This window comes from Oryctolagus cuniculus, chromosome X, assembly GCF_051225735.1.
Source record: "Oryctolagus cuniculus isolate XC-2025 breed Fujian yellow rabbit chromosome X, ASM5122573v1, whole genome shotgun sequence".
Taxonomy (NCBI): domain Eukaryota; kingdom Metazoa; phylum Chordata; class Mammalia; order Lagomorpha; family Leporidae; genus Oryctolagus; species Oryctolagus cuniculus.
In genome coordinates, this window is record NC_142888.1 from 133669441 (window position 1) to 133691856 (window position 22416).

At 37.8% G+C, this 22416-nt stretch overlaps 1 protein-coding gene across 8 annotated transcripts in view; it reads right to left on the reverse strand.

Moving 5' to 3' along the window:
- Positions 1-470: 470 nt before the first annotated feature.
- The window catches only part of LOC149119780 (trimethyllysine dioxygenase, mitochondrial-like), a 110969-nt gene continuing 89023 nt past the window's right edge, over positions 471-22416 (reverse strand). For 3 of the 8 annotated variants that reach the window (XM_089324593.1, XM_089324600.1, XM_089324595.1), the window contains one exon: positions 471-711. In XM_089324593.1, the coding sequence (XP_089180719.1) occupies positions 684-711 (28 nt within the window). In that variant the 3' untranslated portion in view covers positions 471-683. Of the gene's footprint in view, positions 712-12707; positions 12852-17150; positions 18287-22416 lie in introns of those variants that run through there. The other 5 variants (XM_089324596.1, XM_089324597.1, XM_089324598.1 and 2 more) reach the window with 3 other exon arrangements.

A 22416-nucleotide genomic window follows, 5' to 3' on the forward strand; every position in this document is an offset into this window, starting at 1 on the left:
AAAGAGTCTTTTATTTGACATATCCATAATAACATTATCCCAACAAACAATATTTCCTTAATATCGTCAAATATCTACCTAGTCAGAATGCTTGTCTATAGTTCCTGGCTCATGACTCACAAAGCCCTTATTATTTCCTAAATGTCCAGAACAATAAGGTTGAAGCTTGTGGCCATTTTCCTTGATTCCTAAAGCAGCTTCAGAACAACTTTACAGCAATGAAGGTGGAGATTTTTGTTATAAAGTTGGGGTGCTTTGGGCCCCAGAAAGCAAAATCTCTCTATATATGTATATCTATTCTCCCTTTTTAAAATTAATACAAAGAGAACATATTTTATGCATTCCATAGGTACAGTTCAAAGAAGACAACTACACTTCCCTCACTCCCTGGCTCTGCCCAATACCGCTCCTTCCCTCCCTCCCTCCCCTCTCCTCATCAGTTTGTGGAAACACATAATTTTCTCAAGTGCTTTATGATTTTTTAAGATTTATTTATTCATTTGAAAGGCAAAGTTACAGAGAGGCAGAGGCAGAGGCCAAAAGAGAGAGAGAGATCTTGCATCCTCTGGTTCATTCCCCAAATAGTTGCAATGGCTGGAGCTGGGCTGATCTGAAGCCAGGAGCCAGGAGCTTCCTTCGGGTCTCCCACGTGGTTTCAGGGGCCCAAGCACTTGGACCATCCTCTACTGCTTCACAGGCTGAAGCAGAGAGCTGTATCAGAAGGCAAACATATAATTTTAATGCACTCTATTATCACAGGCTTAATTCACAGGCTTAATAACACTAACCATTATATTCAATGAGTAAACAGTAGGAAGGTCACAGTACCACGAGAGTATAAACAAGAGATAAAAATGACAATCATATCCCCAAATGACCATTCATTCCTATACATTTTTATTATATATTAAGTGCCATATATCAGAGAAAATATATATTTATCTTTTTGAGACTTGCTTATTTCACTAAGCATAATGGTTTCCAGTTGCATCCGCTTTGTTGCAAAAGAAGGTTATCATTCTTTTTTACAGCTGAGTAATATTCCAGAGTGTATATACACCATTATCTTTATCCAGTTATCAGCTGATGGGCATCTGGGTTGATTCCATATCTTAGTAATTGTGAATTGAACTGGTATAAACAAGGGGGTACAAATAGGCCTTTCATTTGCTGATTTCATTTCATTTGGGTAACTTCCCAGGAAGTAGGATAACTGGATCTAATGGTAGATCTTTTTTAAAAAAATATTTAAGATATACAAATTTCATGTATTTCATATACAAATTTAGGAACATAGTGATTCCTCCAATCCTAACCTCCCTCCTACCCACATTCCCACCCTTCTTCCTCCTCCTTCTCCTGTTCTCACTCATAATTCTCACTCTTAATTTTTACAAAAATCTATTTTCAGTTTACTTAATGATTGTAAGTTTAAACCTACACTAAGTAAAGAGTTCAACAAATAGTATGAAGAAAAAAAACCCACTGTTTCTCAATAGTATAGACAAGAGCTTTAAACAATCATCAAATATGAAAATGTCAATCTCACTTCCATATATTACATTTTAGATACTCTATTAGTTACTAAAGATCAGAGAAATCACATGGTATCTGTCTTTTGGGGACTGGCTTATTTCACTAAATACAATGCTCTCCAGTTGCATCCATTTTGTTGCAAAAGACAAGATTTCATTTTTCTTTTATCCATGAATAGTATTCCATAGTTATATATACTGTAATTTTTTTTGGACAGGCAGAGTGGACAGTGAGAGAGAGAGAGACAGGGAGAAAGGTCTTCCTTTACCGTTGGTTCACCCTCCAATGGCCGCTGTGGCTGGTGCGCTGCGGCCGGCACACCACGCCGATCCGAAGGCAGGAGCCAGGTGCTTCTCCTGGTCTCCCATGGGGTGCAGGGCCCAAGCACTTGGGCCATCCTCCACTGCACTCCTGGGCCACAGCAGAGAGCTGGCCTGGAAGAGGGGCAACCGGGACAGAATCCAGCACCCTGACCGGGACTAGAACCTGGTGTACTGGCGCTGCAGGCAGAGGATTAGCCTATTGAGCCATGGTGCTGGCCTGTAATTTCTTTATCCAATCATCAGTTGATCCACATCTGGGTTGATTCCATATCTTATCTGTTGTGAACTGTGCTACAATAAATATGGGGATGTAAAGCACTCTTTCTTATGCTGATTTCATTTTGTTTGGGTAAATTCTCAGGAGTGGGACTTCTAGGTCATATGGTATATCTATATTCAGATTTATGAGATATCTCCATAGTGTCTTCCACAATTACTGCATCAGTACCTTTTCCCCCACATCCTTGCCAGAATTGATTGTTTTTTGATTTCTGTATGAGAGCAATTTAACTGAGATGAGGTGAAACCTCACTGTGGTTTTAATTTGCGTTTCCCTGATGGCTAGTGATCCTGAGCATATTTTCATATGTCTGTTGACCAATTAAATTTCCTCTTGAAAAATGCCTGTTCAAGCCCATTGCCCATTTGTTAACTGCATTGTTTGTGTTGTTGCTGCTGAGTTTCTTGAGCTCTTTATAGATTCTGAATATTAATTGTTATCAGTTGGGTAGTTTGCAAGTATTTTCACCCATTCTGTCAGTTGTCTCTTAACTTTGCTAAGTGTTTCCTTTGCAGTGCAGAAGCTTCTTAGCTTGATGTAATCCCATTAGTCTATTTTTGCTTTGATTGCCTCGGCTTCTGGGGTCTTTTCCAAGAATTCTTTGCTTATTGCCAATGTCTTGCAGAGTTTACCCAATGTTCTCTAGTAATCTGATGGTATCAGGTTGTAAATTTAGGTCCTTGATCCATGTTGAGTGGATTTTTGTGTAAGGTGTAAGGTGGGGGGGTCTTGTTTCATACTTCTGCATGTGAAGATCCAGTTTCCCCAGCACCATTTGTGAAGAGACTGTCCTTTCTCCAGGGATTGATTTTAGCTGCTTTTTTAAAGATAAGTTGTTTGTAGGTGTGTGGATTGATTTATGGAATTTCTGTTCTGTTCCATTGGTTTACATGTATACTTTTTTTGCAAGTACCAAGCTGTTTTGATAATAACTGCCCTATAATATGTCTTGAAACCTGGTATTGTGATGCACCCATCTTTGTTTTTGTTGTTTAAAGATTGCTTTATCTATTCAGGGTCTCTTGTGTTTCCATATGAATTTAGCATTTTTTTTGACAGGTGGAGTTAGACAGTGTGAGAGAGAGAGACAGATCTTCCTTTTTCCGTTGGTTTACCCCCCAAGTGGCTGCAATGGCTGGTGCATTGCAGCCAGTGCGCTGCGCCGATCCGAAGCCAGGAGCCAGGTGCTTCTCCTGGTCTCCCATGCTGGTGCAGGGCACAAGGACCTGGGCCATCCTCCACTGCCTTCCTGGGCCACAGCAGAGAACTGGACTGGAAGAGGAGCAACCGGGGCAGAATCTGGCATCGTTGGTATTTTGATTGGGACCACATTAAATCTGTAAATTGCTTTTGGTAATATGGGCATTTTGATGATATTAATTCTTTCAATCCAGAAACATGGAAGATTTTTCCATTTTTTGTGTCTTCTATTTATTTAATGTTTTGTAATTTTCATCATAGAGACCTTTGACTTCCTTGGTTAAATATATCCCAAGGTATTTAATATTGTATAGCTTTTGTGAATGGGATTAATATTAGAAGTTCTTTCACAGCTGTGGCATTGTCTGTGTATACAAATGCTATTGATTTTTGTGTGCTAATTTTATATCCTGCAATTTCACAAACTCTTTTATGAGTTCCAGTAGTCTCTTAGTGGAGTTTTTGTTCCCCTATATATAGAAGTCATGTCATCTGCCAATAGGAATAGTTAGACTTCCTCCTTTCCAATTTATATTCCTTTGTTTTCTTTATTTTCTGATCTCTGAGGAACCTCTATACTGTCTTCCATAGTGGTTGTCCTAATTTACATTCCCACCAATAATGGATTAGTGTACTTTTCACCCACATCTTTGTTAGCATTTATTGTTTTTTGATTTCTGTATGAGAGCCATTCTGACTGGGGTGAGTTGAAACTTCATTGTGGTTTTGATTTGCATTTCCTTGATGGCTAGTTATCTTGAGCATTTTTTCATCTGTCTGTTGGCCATTTAAATTTTCTCTTTTGAAAATTGCTGTTCATGTCCTTTGTCCATTTGCTGACTGGATTGCTTGTCTTGTTGTTGTTGAGTTTTTTGAGCTCTTTATAGATTCTGGATATTAATCCTTTATCAGTTGCATAGGCTGCAAATATTTTCTTCCATTCTATTGATAGCCTCTTCACTTTGTTGAGTGTTTACTTTGCAGTGTCACAGCTTTTAGTGTGATGTAATCCTATATATTCTCCTTTAAGCTTCTCCCTTTTCTCCTCAAATCAGGCCACAGATGATAGATTATTCTCTTCCTCCAGGCAGGCAAAATAAAGTAAATGTATACTCTAGTCATCCACTATATTTCCATCTTGGCCTTAAAAGAATTCCTTGAATTACCTTGTCTAACAATAAATAATAAGATTCTTGTTTCAGAAAGGATGTTGCCACATACCCAGGAAGAAGGAATGCTAAAGAAGGAGGCTGAGACAATATTTTTAGTGAGTGGTATAAGATAGCTATTAATTATTTGTACATGCTTATACAATGATATATCCAGGGTTTGGAGAGCCTTTGGACAGCTGAACATATGCAGCCAGAAGCCTGAGTGCATGTGCAGCACCCATCATATCTTCTTCCTAGCCCACCATGACTGTTGTGGCTGTAACTGCCTTTTAAATAAATCTTTAAAAATAGAAAACAGTAGAGTTCCACAGAAGTAAAGAGACTTTTGTAATATTTAGATGGTATTATTAATACAGCATGGTAAGGAATCACAGATGATTCCCAAATTTTTGACTTAAGTATTGATCATTTGCCAATATTGCTAATAACAATAATGATATAGGTAAACTATCTTTGTATTGAATATGTGGCGTAGAGATGATGAGCCTATTTTGAAAATACACATGTTTAAAGTTTAGGACAGGAGATTGAGATGGAAATGTAGGCATGGAAGTCTTTGAAATATGGTCGGATAAAAGCTGGGGAGTGACTGATATTAATTAGGGCCTTATTTGAAGTTTGAGAGGGAGCCTGGAATAAGTCATAGAAGAAGTCCAACATTAGATGGCTTGGTGGAAGCCAAGGAACCAGCAAAGGATACTGAGAGAAAACTGCAACAGAAACATAAGGGAAACCCAAAGAGTATGGTATCCTATAATTATAGATAGAGTGTCGCATGTAGTGGTCAAGGATATGAACTGCCACTGAGAGAGAAAACAAAATAAGGCCTTATAAACGTCAGGTGTATTTAATGATACTGAAGTCACTCATGATTTTTTGGTAGAGAGATTCTGTGGAAATCAGATTGGAGAGAGTTAAGGAGTGAATAGGAGTAATGGAAAGTATAGAGAAAATAGAGAAAATAAAGTAATGACAATTGTTTTGATAAAAATTGGCTGTTAATTGGGTGGGGAGAGATAGTAGACTAGAGGGACAGCAAATCAAAGAGGTGTTATTCTGTTTTTTTTCTAAAATAAGAAGTGGAAATGCTTAAATACTGATGAGAAAGATCCCACTCAAGAAAGAGTTTGAAGATACAGGGAAAATAGGGGAAAATTGATAATGTCTGGTTCCACAAAATGGTAAGATTGAATAGGATTGAAAGCACAGAGGAGGAAATTGGCCTTATTTTTTTTCAAACTTTTATTTAATGAATATAAATTTCCAAAGTACAGCTTATGGATTACAATGGCTTCCCACCCGCAACCCTCCCCTTTCCCAATCCCTCTCCCCTTCCATTCACATCAAGATTCATTTTCATTTCTCTTTATATACAGAAGATCAGTTTAGCATACATTAAGTAAAGATTTCAACAGTTTGCTCCCACACAGAAACATAAAGTGAAAAATACTGTTTGAGTACTAGTTATAGCATTAAATCTCAATGTACAGCACACTAAGGACAAAGATCCTACATGAGGAGTAAGTGCACAGTGACTCCTGTGGTTCACTTAACAATTTGACACTCTTGTTTATGGCATCAGTAATCACCCTAGGCTCTTGTCATGAGCTGCCAAGGCTTTTGAAGCTCCCTGTGTTCACTGACTCTGATCATATTTAGACAAGGCCATGGTCAAAGTGGAAGTTCTCTCCTCCCTTCAGAGAAAGGTACCTCCTTCTTTGATGACCCATTCTTTCCACTGGGATCTTACTCGCAGAGATCTTTCATATAGGTTTTTTTTTTTTCCCAGAGTGTTTTGGCTTTCCATGCCTGAAATAGTCTCATGGGCTTTTCAGCCAGATCCGCATGCCTTAAGGGCTGATTCTGAGGCCAGAGTGCTATTTAGGACATCTGCCCTTTTACGAGTCTGCTGTGTATCTCACTTCCCATGTTGGATCATTCTCTCCCTTTTTTATTCTATCACTTAGTATTAGCAGACACTAGTTTTGTTTATGTGATCCCTATGACTCTTAAACCTATCATTATGATCAATTGTGAACAGAAATTGATCACTGGGACTAGTGAGATGGCATTGGTACATGCCACCTTGATGGGATTGAATTCGAATCCCCTGGTATGTTTCTAACTCTACCGTTTGAGGTAAGTCAGCTTGAACATGTTCCGAATTGCACATCTCTTCCCTCTCTTATTCCCACTCTTATATTTAACAGTGATCACTTTTCAGTTAAGATTCAGCGCTTAAGAAGAATTGTGTATTGATTACAGTATTCAACCAAAAGTATTAAGTAGAACAAACAAAAAAAATACTAAGAGGGATAACATATCAAGTTGCTCATCAACAGTCAGGGTGAGGGCTGATCAAATCACCATTTCTCATAGTGTTCATTTCACTTTAACAGGTTTCCTTTTTGGTGCTCAGTTAGTTGTCACCTATCAAGGAGAACAAGTGGTATTTGTCCCTTTGGGATTGGCTTATTTCACTCAACATAATGTTTTCCAAATTCCTAACAGGGATCACTTTTCAGTTAAAATTTAAACACCTAAGAATAATTGTGTATTAATTACAGAGTTCAATCAATGATACTAGAACAAAAAATACTAAAATGGATAAAGTATTACATTGTACATCAACCGTCAGGACAAGAGCTGATCAAGTCACTGTTTCTCATAGTGTCCATTTCACTTCAACAAGTTTCCCCCTTGGTGCTCAGTTAGTAGTCTCCGATCAGGGAGAACATATGATATTTGTCCCTTTGGGACTGGCTCAATTCACTCAGCATGATGTTTTCCAAATTCCTCCATCTTGTTGCAGATGACTGGATTTCATTGTTTTTGACTGCTTATAGTATTCTATAGAGTACATGTCCCATGATTTCTTTATCCAGTCTACTGTTGATGGGCATTTGGGTTGGTTCCAGGTCTTAGCTATTGTGAATTGAGCTGCAATAAACATTAAGGTGCAGACAGCTTTTTTTGTTTGCCAATTTAATTTCCTTTGGGTAAATTCCAAGGAGTGGGATGGCTGGGTTGTATGGTAGGGTTATCTTCAGGTTTCTGAGGAATCTCCAGACTGACTTCCATAGTGGCTTAACCAATTTGCATTCCCACCAACAGTGGGTTAGTGTCCCTTTTTCCCCACATCCTCTCCAGCATCTGTTGTTGGTAGATTTCTGTATGTGAGCCATTCTAACTGGGGTGAGGTGAAACCTCATTGTGGTTTTGATTTGCATTTCCCTGATTGCTAGTGATCTTGAACATTTTTTCATGTGTCTGCTGGCCATTTGGATTTCCTCTTTTGAAAAATGTCTATGGAGGTCCTTGGCCCATCTGTTAAGTGGGTTGTTTGTTTTGTTGTTGTGGAGTTTCTTGATCTCTCTGTAGATTCTGGTTATTAATCCTTTATCTGTTGCATAGTTTGCAAATATTTTTTCCCATTCTGTCAGTTGTCTCTTCACTCTCCTGACTGTTTCTGAAATTGGCCTTATTTAGAAGGAAAGACAACTGCTTTATCATAATAAGCATTGAATCAGGGATCAAAATAGGAATACAGGTAGGAAGGACAAGATTATTGCCAAGACAATGAATAACTCTTATCTGGTGACTTTTTATGGCTGTGGAGTAGAAAACAAGGTTGTCTGTTGGAGAGATGGTGGTGGTGATGGTAATGGATGCGTGTCATAATTCTCTTCATCAAGAGATGGGAAAGGCGGGCCACAGAGTAGGGGAACATGATTATAATACATATATAAAGGATGTGTGTCAAGAATATATGAAAAACTCAGCCAGTGCCGCGGCTCAGTAAGCTAATCCTCTGCCTGCGGTGCCGGCACACTGGGTTCTAGTCCCGGTCGGGGCGCCAGATTCTGTCTCGGTTGCTCCTCTTCCAGGCCAGCTCTCTGCTGTGGCCTGCGAGTGCAGTGGAGGATGGCCCAAGTGCTTGGGTCCTGCACCCCATGGGAGACCAGGAGAAGCACCTGGCTCCTGCCTTCAGATCAGTGCGGTGCACCGGCCGCAGCATGCTGGCGGCAGCGGCCATTGGAGCGTGAACCAACGGCAAAAGGAAGACCTTTCTCTCTGTCTCTCTCTCTCTCTCTCACTGTCCACTCTGCCTGTCAAAAAAAGAGAATATATGAAAAACTCTCAAAAATCAATAAGAAAGCAGCCTAATTAAAAATGAGCAAAATATTTGACTAGATGCTTCACAAAAATACAGAAATGACCAATAAGCATATGAAATGATACTCAAAAATGTATTCATCATAAATTCACATTAAACCCACAATATGAGTTTTATACATCCACAATAATGGCTAAAATTGAACAACAAACTCTAACTGCTATTGAGATTATTGTAACATTTAATATTATACGTTGATGGTGGGAATATTAGCAGAAACAGTTACAACAAAATACTTGACATTATCTACTAAATCTGCAAGTATTAGTATGAATATCTTGTATGCTAGCAATTTCACTCCTAACTACATAACCAATAGAAATGAATGATCATATTCACCCAAATATAAATCAGAAAAGCATCATTTATAATAGTCCCAACCTGTAAACAACCCAAAAGTTCATCAAAAGCAGAATGAACAATTTTTTTGTATTGTTACTAACTATATACACAATATGAATTAATCTCAGAAGCATGCTGACAGAGCCAGACACAAAATAGTACATATTACATTATATCATTTATGTCATTTTCTCTTTTCTTTTGAGCCTCTGCTTTACACTATGAAACTCAACACTATCTGGGAATTTCCAGAGTAACCACCTCTCTTGGACACTCATACTGTCCCTGGGTCTTCCCTGTTCTACTGATCTTATCTCTCCTTTCTTGTTTGAATACAACAATTATAGAATATTCCACTAGCTATCTTCCAAGCCTATTATAACCTTACCTGTCCATGATTTAGTATTTTCTATGTTAAAATGTTTTGAAGGCTCAGGGAGTACTAATTAAGAACCTGTTATTTAAATGTCTTTCAAATAAAAAAATGAAATCAAAGACAGTCTAGTAATCCTAATGCAGTATTGACTCCATTCCATTTATTTGTTTTTGGAGATAAACAACCAGGATCAAACCAGTAATAAAGGTATTCTGTTTGCAGTTTAAATATCCATTGAATAATGTCTAATGTGTCTCTAAATAACCATTGATGGCTTTTATAGGGTTGTCTTTGAGTTAATTTTCTTTTGCTCTCTTTTCTCATACTTCCTCTATGCTTATTCTTTCACGTCGTACACTCCATTTTAAATATAAATACTACTGTATCCCTCAGCCATTGTCTGTAAATCATTTCAAAATTCATCCTTGGACCTCCTATTCTTTGCCTTTTAAATTTTTTTTATTCTTGAATGACATAAATGTTAGACCTATTTATGGGGTTACATGTTTTCAAACATGTGTACATTGTGTAATGTTGGGTCAGGATAAATATATCTATTTCCTCAAATATTATTACTCTATGGTGAAAGCATTCAAAATCTTTCTTCTAAGTTTTTAAAGAGAAATATACAGTTTGTATTATTTATAGGCACCCTACTGTGCAACAGAACACTGTAACTTAGTATCCATTAAATAACCTTTCCACATTCCCTCCTTTCCCTCCACTCTCACCAGCCCCAGAACCACCATCACATTTTTAACTTCCATGAGATTAGCTTTTTAAGATTTCACATATGATTTCACATATGAGTGGAATCAAAAGGTATTATGTTTATTTGCTTGACTATTTCACTTAACATAATGAACTCCAGTTCCATCCATGTAGCTTCAAATGACAAAATTTAATATTTGCACGGCTAAATAGTATTTCATTGTGTGTATGTGCAACATTTTCTTTATTCATTCTTCAATTAATAGATTATTTCCATTTTTTTTCACTATTGAGAGTAGTGCTGCCAAAAACATGGGAATACAGGGGGTAGGCAGTTAACCTAGCAGTTAAGATATCAATTATGATGCCCACAATTCATATAGGAGTACCTAAATTTGTTATCCATGTCTGGCTCCTGACTTCAGCTTCCTTCTAGTGGAGAACTGGGGAGGTGCAATGATGATTTAAATATGGGACCAGGGCATGAGATCTCTGTATCTGTCTCTTTGTGTGTCTCTCTCTGTCTCTCTTTCTCTCTCTGTCTCTCTCTCTGTGCATGCCTCACAAATTAATTAACTAATTAAAAAGAAACATGGGAATGAAAATGTCTCTTTGAAAGACTGATTTAATTTTACTTGGATATATATCTGGTAGTGGAATTGCTGCATTACATGGTAGTTTTAGTTTTTTGAGAAATTTCCATAGTATTTGCCACATTGTCTATACTAATTTGCATTCCAACCAATAGTGTGCAACAATTCTCTTTTCTCCACATCCTTGCCAGGATTTGTTACCTTTTGTTTTGTGCTCAGCTGTGAGCTTATGGCCACTCTATCATTTCATGTAACACACTTGGCACAATGTGTGCCTTTTACCTTCATCTTCCTCCTTCTGGATCACTGTAATCCCACTTTCGGAGGATTTAGAAGGTTGTGAGACAACATGCCAGCATATGATATTTTATTTAGAGATGGTCAGGAAGTTAAAAGAGATAAGAAAATGATTAGTTGGAAAAAGAAAACAGTTGCTTTCTCTAAACTATGTATCTTCTAGGCTTGCTTTAATTTAAATAGTAGTCTTCTAGCTTGATAACATTTTTATTAATCACTCTCACTTTCCTCTGAGTCATTCTGATGTCTGAGGCAAGAACTCTGTTTTCTTCTGCAAGAAGGTTATTCCTTTTCACAATGTCTGGGGGATAGAGATATCTCAAAATTCTGGTGAGGACACACACAGGGCCTACCAAAGTCTAGGATAAAATCATTCTGTCTTTTCATGGGTGTCATTACAAGTCCTAAGAATTATCCAACTATTTCATTCTAACAATTCTTTGTAGCAGAATATCTATAGTGTTTCATCTATGTTATCTATATATCTGTATATATATATAGCTGTCTATCATCTCTATCATCTTATATTGAGCTATCTGTGTTGTGTTCTGTTCAGCAACAGAATGCAAATACAAAAGCTCAAGACAGTTTGTGTCTTTAAGGAGCTCATGTCATGAACTCAACAAATGATAATGAATGTGATTTGCTTTTAAACAAACACACACACACATACACACACATAAAATACTGTTGTCTTCGTTGTTCACTAAATATAAAGTAGATTTGAAAAGCCGCTGGTACTGCTCCCATGAAAACTGTTTGTTGGTTTCAGTAAATCCTTCCTATGATTCTCAAAAGGGCATTGCAGTGGGAGAGGTTTCTGGCTGAAGTTTGTCAGAAATTCTGCCAACGTGTGAAATCAGCCAAGGTTTCTTTGGTGCCCTTCCAACCTCCCTAAGTCTCATTCCACATATGAAACTCTTAAGTCAAGTATGCTCCATGCTGTATATTTGAAGGCTTTTTCCACTGACCATTTTCACATTTTAAGAATGTCATGTCCATTTAAGCTTTATTCATCCATATCTAATTCATGAGCAAAACTATTGAATAAGCCAAAAAATACAGATATACCTGTATTTGATAACCTTTCATTTCTTTTTTTTTTTTTGACAGGCAGAGTGGATAGTGAGAGAGAGAGAGAGACAGAGAGAAAGGTCTTCCTTTTGCCGTTGGTTCACCCTCCAATGGCCGCCACGGCTGGCGTGCTGTGGCCGGCGCACCGCGCTGATCCGAAGGCAGGAGCCAGGTGCTTCTCCTGGTCTCCCATGGGGTTCAGGGCCCAAGCACGTGGGCCATCCTCCACTGCCTTCCCAGGCCACAGCAGAGAGCTGGCCTGGAAGAGGGGCAACCGGGAAAGAATCCGGCGCCCCGACCAGGACTAGAACCCGGTGTGCCGGTGCCGCTAGGTGGAGGATTAGCTTATTGAGCCGTGGCGCCGGCTTCATTTCTTCATTTAATATTTCTTGACCATCTTTTAGTTGATGAAAAAAATGCCTATAATTTCTGTCTCTGTGGACAGAAAGTAGAACTATTAAAACAGTAAACAAAACTGATTCTAATTGGTCAATTGCTTGTGGGACTATTTAATTGTGTCATCATCTTTCTATTTTTAAATAAATATATCATATAAAACTTTGTCAGATACTTACATTATTCAATCCAGGTACACCATTTATGCAGCATTAACTTTTTCTACTAACCTCATAATCCCATGAATGAAGTACAATATTGCTGTAATTAGACGTGAAAAAGTAGCTTGTCAATAAGTGCACAAGAAGAACTAGTGGGGATGTGTCTATCATTTGATTCAGACCAAAGGAACCAAGAGATGAGTAGAAGTTTTTCTATGAATGGAAATAGAAGAGGAAAATGTTAAAGTTCATCTAATAAGATGTATAATTGAGATTGACCAGAACATATCTTAAGAAACTTCAAATGTAAGAATTTTTTCTTTTTTAACTTTTATTTAATAAATTTCCAAAGTACAGTTTATGGATTACAATGGCTTTTCCCCTGCCATAACTTCCTTCCCCTCACCCGCTCCCTCTCCCATTCCATTCACATCAAGATTCATTTTCAATTATCTTTATATACAGAAGATCAATTTAGTATATATTAAGTAAAGATTTCAACAGTTTTCACCCACACAAAAACACAAAGTGTAAAGTACTGTTTCAGTACTAGTTATAGCATTAATTCACATTGCACAACACATTAAGGACAGAGATCCTACATGAGGAGTAAGTGCACAGTGACTCCTGTTGTTGACTTAACAAATTGACACTCTTGTTTATGGCATCAGTAATCACCCTAGGCTCTAGTCATGAGTTGCCAAGGCTAGGGAAGCCTTTTGAGTTCACTGACTCCGATCTTATTTTGACAAGGTCATAGTCAAAGTGGAAGTTCTCTCCTCCATTCAGAGAAAGGTACCTCCTTCTTTGATGGCCTGTTCTTTCCACTGGGATTTCACTTCCAGAGATCTTTCATTTATGTGTTTTTTTTTTGTCCAAAATGTCTTGGTTTTCCATGCCTGAAATGCTCTCATGGGCTCTTTAGCCAGATCCGCATGCCTTAAGGGCTGATTCTGAGGCCAGAGTGCTGTTTAGGACATCTGCCCTTTTACGAGTCTGCTGTGTATCCCGCTTCCCATGTTCGATCGTTCTCTCCATTTTAATTCTATCAGTTAATATTAGCAGACACTAGTCTTGTTTGTGTGATCCCTTTGACTCTTAGTCCTATCATTATGATCAATTGTGAACTGAAACTGATCACATTGACTTGTGAGATGGCATTGGTACATGCCACCTTGATTGGATTGAATTGGAATCCCCTGGCATGTTTCTAACTCTACCATTTGGGGTAAGTCCGATTGAGCATGTCCCAAATTGTACATCTCCTCCCTCTCTTATTCCCACTCTTATATTTAACAGAGATAACTTTTCAGTGAAATTTAAACACCTAAGAATAATTGTGTGTTAATTACAGAGTGCTACCAATAGTATTAAGTAGAACAAACAAAAAAATACTAAAAACGATAAAGTATTAAGTTGATCATCAACAGTCAGGGCAAGGGCTGATCAAGTCACTGTTTCTCATAGTGTCCATTTCACTTCAACAGATTTCCTTTTTGGTGCTTGGTTAGTTGTCACCGATCAGGGAGAACACATGATATTTGTCCCTTTGGGACTGGCTTAATTCACTCAGCATGATGTTTTCCAAATTCCTCCATCTTGTTGCAAATGACCGGGTTTCATTGTTTTTGACTGCTGTATAGTATTTTGCAGAGTAGATGTCCCATAATTTCTTTATCCAGTCTACTGTTGATGGGCATTTGGGTTGATTCCAGGTCTTAGCTATTGTGAATTGAGCTGCAATAAACATTAAGGTGCAGACAGCTTTTTTTGTTTGCCAATTTAATTTCCTTTGGGTAAATTCCAAGGAGTGGGATGGCTGGGTTGTATGGTAGGGTTATCTTCAGGTTTCTGAGGAATCTCCAGACTGACTTCCATAGTGGCTTAACCAATTTGCATTCCCACCAACAGTGGGTTAGTGTCCCTTTTTCCCCACATCCTCTCCAGCATCTGTTGTTGGTAGATTTCTGTATGTGAGCCATTCTAACTGGGGTGAGGTGAAACCTCATTGTGGTTTTGATTTGCATTTCCCTGATTGCTAGTGATCTTGAACATTTTTTCATGTGTCTGCTGGCCATTTGGATTTCCTCTTTTGAAAAATGTCTATGGAGGTCCTTGGCCCATCTGTTAAGTGGGTTGTTTGTTTTGTTGTTGTGGAGTTTCTTGATCTCTCTGTAGATTCTGGTTATTAATCCTTTATATATTACATAGTTTGCAAATATTTTTCCCATTCTGTCAGTTGTCTCTTCACTTTCCTGACTGTATCTTTTGAAGTACAGTAACTTCTCAATTTGATGCAATCCCAATTGTTAATTTTGGCTTTGACTGCCTGTGTCTCTGGGGTCTTTTCCAAGAAGTCTTTGCCTGTGCCAGTATCTTGCAGGGTTTCTGCAATGTTCTCTAATAATTTGATGGTGTTGGGTCATAGATTTAGATCTTTAATCCATGTCGAGTGGATTTTTGTGTAAGGTGTAAGGTAGGGGTCTTGCTTCATGCTTCTGCATGTGGAGATCCAGTTTTCCCAGCACCATTTGTTGGATAGACTGTCCTTGCTCTAGGAATTGGTTTTAGATCCTTGATCAAATATAAGTTGGCTGTAGATGTTTGAATTGATTTCTGGTGTTTCTATTCTATTCTATGGGTCTATCCATTTGTTTCTGTACCAATGCCATGCTGGTTCGATTACCACTGCCTTGCAGTATGTCCTGAAATCTGGTATTGTTATGTCTCCAGCTTTGTTTTTGTTGTACAATATTGCTTTAGCTATTCGAGTTCTCCTTTGCCTCCATATAAATTTCAGCATCATTTTTTCCTGATCTGAGAAGAATCTCTTTGGTATTTTGATTGGCATCTCATTGAATGTATAAATTGCTTTTGGGAGAATGGACATTTTGATGATATTGATTCTTCCAATCCATGAGCATGGAAGATTTTTCCATATTTTGGTATCCTCTTCTATTTTTTTCTTTAAGATTTTGTATTTCTCATCGTAGAGATCCTTAACGTCCTTGGTTAAGTTTATTCCAAGGTATTTGATTGTTTTTGTGCCCATCAGCATTTTTTAAGAGACGGTTTTTTTGCCAGTGCATGTTTATGACACCTTTGTCAAGAATTTGGATTCATATCTAGTATCTCTATTCTATGCCATTGCTCTATGTGTCTATTTTTATTCAAGTACCATGCTGTTTTAGTTTCTGTAGCTCTGTGGTGTTAAAATCAGGTATTGTGATTTCCAGCTTTGCTCTTTTTGTCCAAGATTTCTTTGGGTAGTCATGGTCTTTTGTGCTTCCATATAAATTTTAGGATTGGGTTTTCTAGTTCTGTGAAGAAGGTCATTGGTATCTTGATGGAAATTGTGCTGATTCTGTAAATCATTTTGGGTAATATGGACATTTTAATAAATCAGTTATTCTAGTGTATGAACATGGGAAGTATTACCTTTTTTCGTGTCTGCCAATTTCTTTCGTTAGTATTTTGTTATTTTCTTTGTAGTTACTTCACAACCTTGGTTATAACTTGTAATATTTTATTTTTTGTAATGACTATGAATGGAATTGATCTCATCATTTCTTTCCTAGTGAGTTTATTATTACAAATGCTATTGATTTTGTGTCCTGAAACTTTACTGAATTAGTTCTAGTAGTCCTTTTGTGGAACCCTTGTGTTTTTCTATGTACATAAAATCATGATATCTGTAAATAGGGATAATTTTACTTCTTCTTTTCCTATTTATATTCCTTTTTTCTTACTCTTGTTTAGCTACTCTAAAACTATATTGAATAAGGCACTGAGAATGAACATTGGTGTCTGGTTCCAGATCTTAGAGGAAGTGCTTTCAAGTCCTCCCCCCATTCAATGATTATGGCTATGGATTTTTCATATTTAGTTTTTACTGTGTTGATATATGTTACTTCTATACCAAAATTTTAGGACTTTTATCACTAATGGATGTTGAGTTTTACTAAATGCTTTTTCTGAAGATATTGAAATGACAATATAATTTTTGTCCTTCATTCTGTTGATGTGATATATTACATTTATAGATTTGTATATGTTGAAACATTACTGGGATAAATTCCACTTGATAATGGTGAATGATATTTTTGAAGTGCTATTGGATGCAATGTGCTAATATTTTGTTGAAAATTTTTGCATCTATGTTCACCAAATATATTGATCTGTGGTTTTGTTTTTTCTTTTTTGTTGTGGCCTTGTCTTATTTTGGTAGCAAGTTGATGCTGGTCTCATAGGATGAATTTGAAACTGTCCCCTGATTTTCAATGTTTTGAAATAGAGAAAAACTTGTGTTAGTTCTTAAAAGTTTGGAAGAATTCAGCAGTGAACCCATCTGGTCCTAAATTTTCCTTTTTGGATCTCTCTCTCTTTTTCTTAACCGATTCAATCTTATTACTGATTTTTGGTCTGTTTGCATTTTCAGTGTATTCATGTTCCAGTTTTGGTAGGTTATATGTACCTAGAAATGTATCCATTTCTTTCCAATTTATTTGCATATTGTTGTTCATAGTAGTCTCTAATGAGTCTTTGTATATCTTTGGTATCAGTTATAATACCTCATTTTTAATCTTCAATTTTATTGATATTGAGTTCTCATTTTTCTTATTCTAGCTAGTGATTATTGTTTTTTTAAAGATTTATTTGAAACGCTGCAAGAGAGAGAAAAAGAGAGAGAGAGAGAGAGAGAGAAAGAAAGAGAGAGAGAGATCTATCCACTGATTCACTTCCCAAATGGCTGCAACAGCTGGGGATGAGCCAAGCTGAAGCTAAAAGCCAAGAATGTCATCCAGATCTCCCACAGGGTTGGCTGAAACTCAAGTATTTATGCAATCATTTTCTATTTCTCAGGTGCAATAGCAGAGAGCTAGATTGGAAGCAGAAGAGCTGGTACTAAAACTGGCACTCAAATATGGGTTATGGACACCACAAGCAGCAGTTTAATTAACTGAACACCAATGCTAACCCAAGATTTACCAGTTTCATTTTTCTTTTCAAAAAATCCCAACTTTTCACTTTGTTAATATTTTGGGTTTTTTTCTCTTTTTCATTTATTTCTGATCTGATATTTATCCTTTGTTTCCATGTTGTAATTTTGATTTTGATTTGGTTTGTTCTTGCCTTTCCAGGTACTTGAGATGCATTTCTAGGTTGTTTATTTGATTTTCTATGTTTTCAATGTAGGTACTTATTTCTATAAATTTCCCCTCTTAGTTTTGTTTTTACTGTATCCCGTTTGGTTTTTTAAAAATTTATTCATTTACTTGAAAGGCAGAGGCAGAGAAAGAGAGAGAGAGAGAGAGAAGTCTTCCATCTGCTGGTTCACTCCCCACATGGTCCCAACAGCTGGAGCTGATTCAATCTGAAGCCAGGAGCTTCTTCTGGGTCTCTCATTTGAGTGCAGGTGCCCAAGGACTTGGGCCACCTTATACTGATTTCCCAGGCCATAGCAGAGAATTGGATGGGAAGTGGAGCATCCAGGACTCAAACCAGCGCCCATATGGGATGTCGGAACTTCAAGCGGTGACATTACTTGCTGTATCACAGTGCCGGCCCCTCCGGTATGTTTTCATATGTTGTGTCTCCTTCTCATTTCTTCAATGACCCATTTTTCTTTTTTAATGTTGTTTATTTATCTGAAAGAGTTCCAGAGAGAGAGGGAGAGACAAAAAGAAAGTCAGATCTCCCATCTGCTGGTTCACTCTCCAAATGACAGCAATGGCAAAGGCTGGGAGCTAGGAGCCTAGAACTCCATCAGAGTCTCCAGCATGGGTGGCAGCAGCCCAAGTACTTGGACCATTTTCTCCTGCCTTCCCAGGCACATTAACAAGCGGTTGGTTCAGAAGTGGAACAGCTGGGACTTGAATTGCTCATATAGGGTGCCAGCATCACAGGCAGTGGCTTGACCTGCTGCACCACAATGCCTGTCTTGTGACCCATTTTTTATTCTGAAGTACATAGTTCAGTCTCCTTGTATGTTTCTAATTCCTAAAATTTCTTCTGTTGTTGATTACTAGGCTTATTCCATTGTAGTCAAAGGAGATAATTTTTTTTTTACTTTGTTGAGACTTGTTTTATGGATTGGTATATGGTCTGTTCTGGTGAATGTTCTGATGAAAAGAATGTATGTGTATTCTGCAGAGAGTCAATGAGGCTAATATGTGCATTTGGTATATAGTATAGTTTAAGTATGATGTTTTATGTTGGTGCTTTGTCTGGGTGATCTGTTAATGAAATTATGGTATTGAAGTACCCTACTATTGTTGTGTTGTATCTTAACTCTTAAGATTTAATGTTTATTTTTCATTTGGTAATCCAGCATTAGGTGTGTACATACTTACATTTCATCTTCTTGTTGAATTGATCTCTTGATCATCATGTAGTAACTTTGTCTCTCTTTTATCAGTTTTTGTCTCCAAGTCTATTTTGTCTGATGTAAGTATAGCTAATCCTGTTTGCTTTTGGTTTCCAATTACATGAAATATGTTTTTCCATCCTTTCACTTTCAGTCTCTGTGTGGTCTTTACTGGTATAATGGACTTCCTGTGGGCAGTATATTGTTCATTCTTTTTTTCTAATACATTCAGCTAGTCTACATTTTTTAAAGATCTGCTTATTTATTTGACAGGCAGAGTTACAAAGAGAGAAGCAGATACAGAGCAAGATGGAGAGAGAGAAAAAGAGAGGGAGAGAGGGAGAGGGAGAGAGTGAGCGAGCTCCTTTCCCCTGGTTAACTCCCCAAATGGCCACAACAGCAGGGATAGGGCCAGGCTGAAGCCATGAGCCTGGAGCTCCATCTGAGATCCCCAAGTGGGTTCAGGGGCCCAAGTACTTGGGCTATCTTCCCAGGTGCATTAGCAGGGAGCTGGATCAGAGGTGGAGTAGCCAGGACTCTAACCAATGCCTAAATGGGATGCCATCATCACAGACGAAGGCTTAACTTGCTGTGCCACAATGCAGGTCCCTAGTCTACAGTTGTTAATCAGAGAATTTAGTCTGTTTACATTCAAGGTTATTATTGCTAAGACTTAGTACTGAAATTCTAGTTATTTTCTTCTGTTTTTCTTATTATCTTATTATTCTTTTCTTTCTCTGTTGCTATTCATATTTGTGATAATTTCCTGTTTTGATATACTTTCCATTGTAATCAAAAGCAGTAACAGTGGGAGTATGAGGTACTCTTCTCAACCCTGGCAGGAGTTCACATGTTTTTGTTGTGACACACAGGGCAAAGTTGAGGTTGTGGAAGCACTGATCCTCAGTCTATTATGGAGTCCCAAGGTGTTGTATGGTTCCTCATGGAACTGCAGGGTGTGACCAAGATTAGAGTAGCACTTGCTCAAAGCCCATCTGGAGTGAATTAACACTGTAAGTACAGAGACAGAATCCAGCCCCAAGTTTCTATTCAATGTTTTGTTACCTATCTACTTCTCTTACCCCATACTTCTATTTTGTGCTTTCTTAGACTTGGGGAGAAAGGAATTGGACAATTCCATGAGCATGAATGCCACAATTCTAGACCACAATGGGAGTCCACAGCCCATCAAGGCCATCACATCACGGAAGTAGGTTCAAGGCCCATGCTGCTATGGGCTGCCCTCCTCAGGTGGACTCAGACCAAGACAATAACTGCTAGTCATAGATGATGCCGGCCAACATGTAAGTCCAACTGACTGGAGCCATGGCTCTTCACTTGGCAGCAGTGCTGTTCCAGAGGCTCTGCTTTTGCAGACGCATTAGCAAGGAACCGTCTCAGAAGCAGAGCAGCAGAGGCTGAAACCACTGTTTGGATATGATATGCTAGTGTTCTAAGCAGCTGCTTAACCTGCTGCACCACGATGCCAGCTTCTATAGTTTTGTCTTTTATAGACTGCTGGATAAATGGAATTGGTAGGTAACCTTTTGAGTCTGGCTTCTTTTGCTCACCTGATGGCTTTGAGAATTGGTCAAGATTTAGCAGGTATCAATTGATTATTCCTTTATATTATGCAGTAAAATACCATTGTATGGATGGTCCAACATTTATTTATTTAGTCACTGAAGAATAGTTGAGTTGTTTAGTTCCTTGAGAGTGGCACATATTTGAGTAATGTTTTCTTTTATCTAACCTGACATTCTCGGTATTTTGGTTGATGTATTTTAGGTAATTTCCATTTATTGAAACTATCAATGTGTTTAGGTTGTAGTCTATTTTCCTTTTGTTTATTTTCTGAATATTTGCATTCCATGTAACATATCCACATTTGAGCATTTATCATTGTACAAATGTTTTAGTGATTTTTCTAGGGATTCTGAAATATATATTTTTTTCACAATCAATTGAGAATTGATATTTTACTAATTCAATTGGAATATTGAAATTTTACCAGTTTATTAGTCTCTCTGTTTTACATATCATACTTTTCTTACACTGGTATATTACATCTTCGTACATTGAAAACCCTATCAGACATGGTTGCATTTCTTCACTTTAATAATAAAACATGTTACCTGTTAAGAGGAAATTAAAAAGAGAAATTTACCATTTCTCTTCCTTTTCCTTCATTCTTGATGATTCAAGATTTCTTTTTTTTAATTTTTATTTAATGAACATAAATTTCCTAAGTACAGCTTATGGATTACAATGGATTCCCCCCTATAACGTCCCTCCCACCCGCAACCCCCCCATCCCTCCCTCTATCCTTCCATTCACATCAAGATTCATTTTCATTTCTCTTTATATACAGAAGATCAGTTTAGCATACATTAAGTAAAGATTTCAACAGTTTGCTCCCACACAGAAACATAAAGTGAAAAATACTGTTTGAGTACTAGTTATAGCATTAAATCTCAATGTACAGCACACTAAGGACAAAGATCCTACATGAGGAGTAAGTGCACAGTGACTCCTGTTGTTGACTTAACAAATTGACACTCTTGGGAATAAGAAAGGGAAGAGATATGCAATTCGGGACATGCTCAAGCTGACTTACCTCAAACGGTAGAGTTAGAAACATACCAGGGGATTCGAATTCAATCCCATCGAGGTGGCACGTACCAATGCCATCTCACTAGTCCCAGTGATCAATTTCTGTTCACAATTGATCGTAATGATAGGACTAAGAACCAAAGGGATCACATAAACAAGACTAGTGTCTGCAAATACTAGCTGATAGAATCAAAAAGGGAGAGAATGATCCAACATGGGAAGTGAGATACACAGCAGACCCAAACAATGGCAAATGACCTAACAGCACTCTGGCCTCAGAATCAGCCCTTAAGGCATGCGGATGCGGCTGAAATGCCAATGAGAGTATTTCAGGCATGGAAAGCCAAGACACTCTGGGGAAAAAAAAAACCTAAATGAAAGATCGCTGCGAGTGAGATCCCAGTGGAAAGAATGGGTCATCAAAGAAGGAGGTACCTTTCTCTGAAGGGAGGAGAGAACTTCCACTTTGACTATGGCCTTGTCTAAATATGATCGGAGTCAGTGAACTCAAAAGGCTTCCCTAGCCTTGGCAGCTCATGACAAGAGCCTAGGATGATTACTGATGCCATAAACAAGAGTGTCAGTTTGTTAAGTGAACAACAGGAGTCACTGTGCACTTACTCCTCATGTAGGATCTTTGTCCTTAGTGTGCTGTACATTGAGATTTAATGCTATAACTAGTACTCAAACAGTATTTTTCACTTTATGTTTCTGTGTGGGAGCAAGCTGTTGAAATCTTTACTTAATGTATGCTAAACTGATCTTCTGTATATAAAGAGAATTGAAAATGAATCTTGA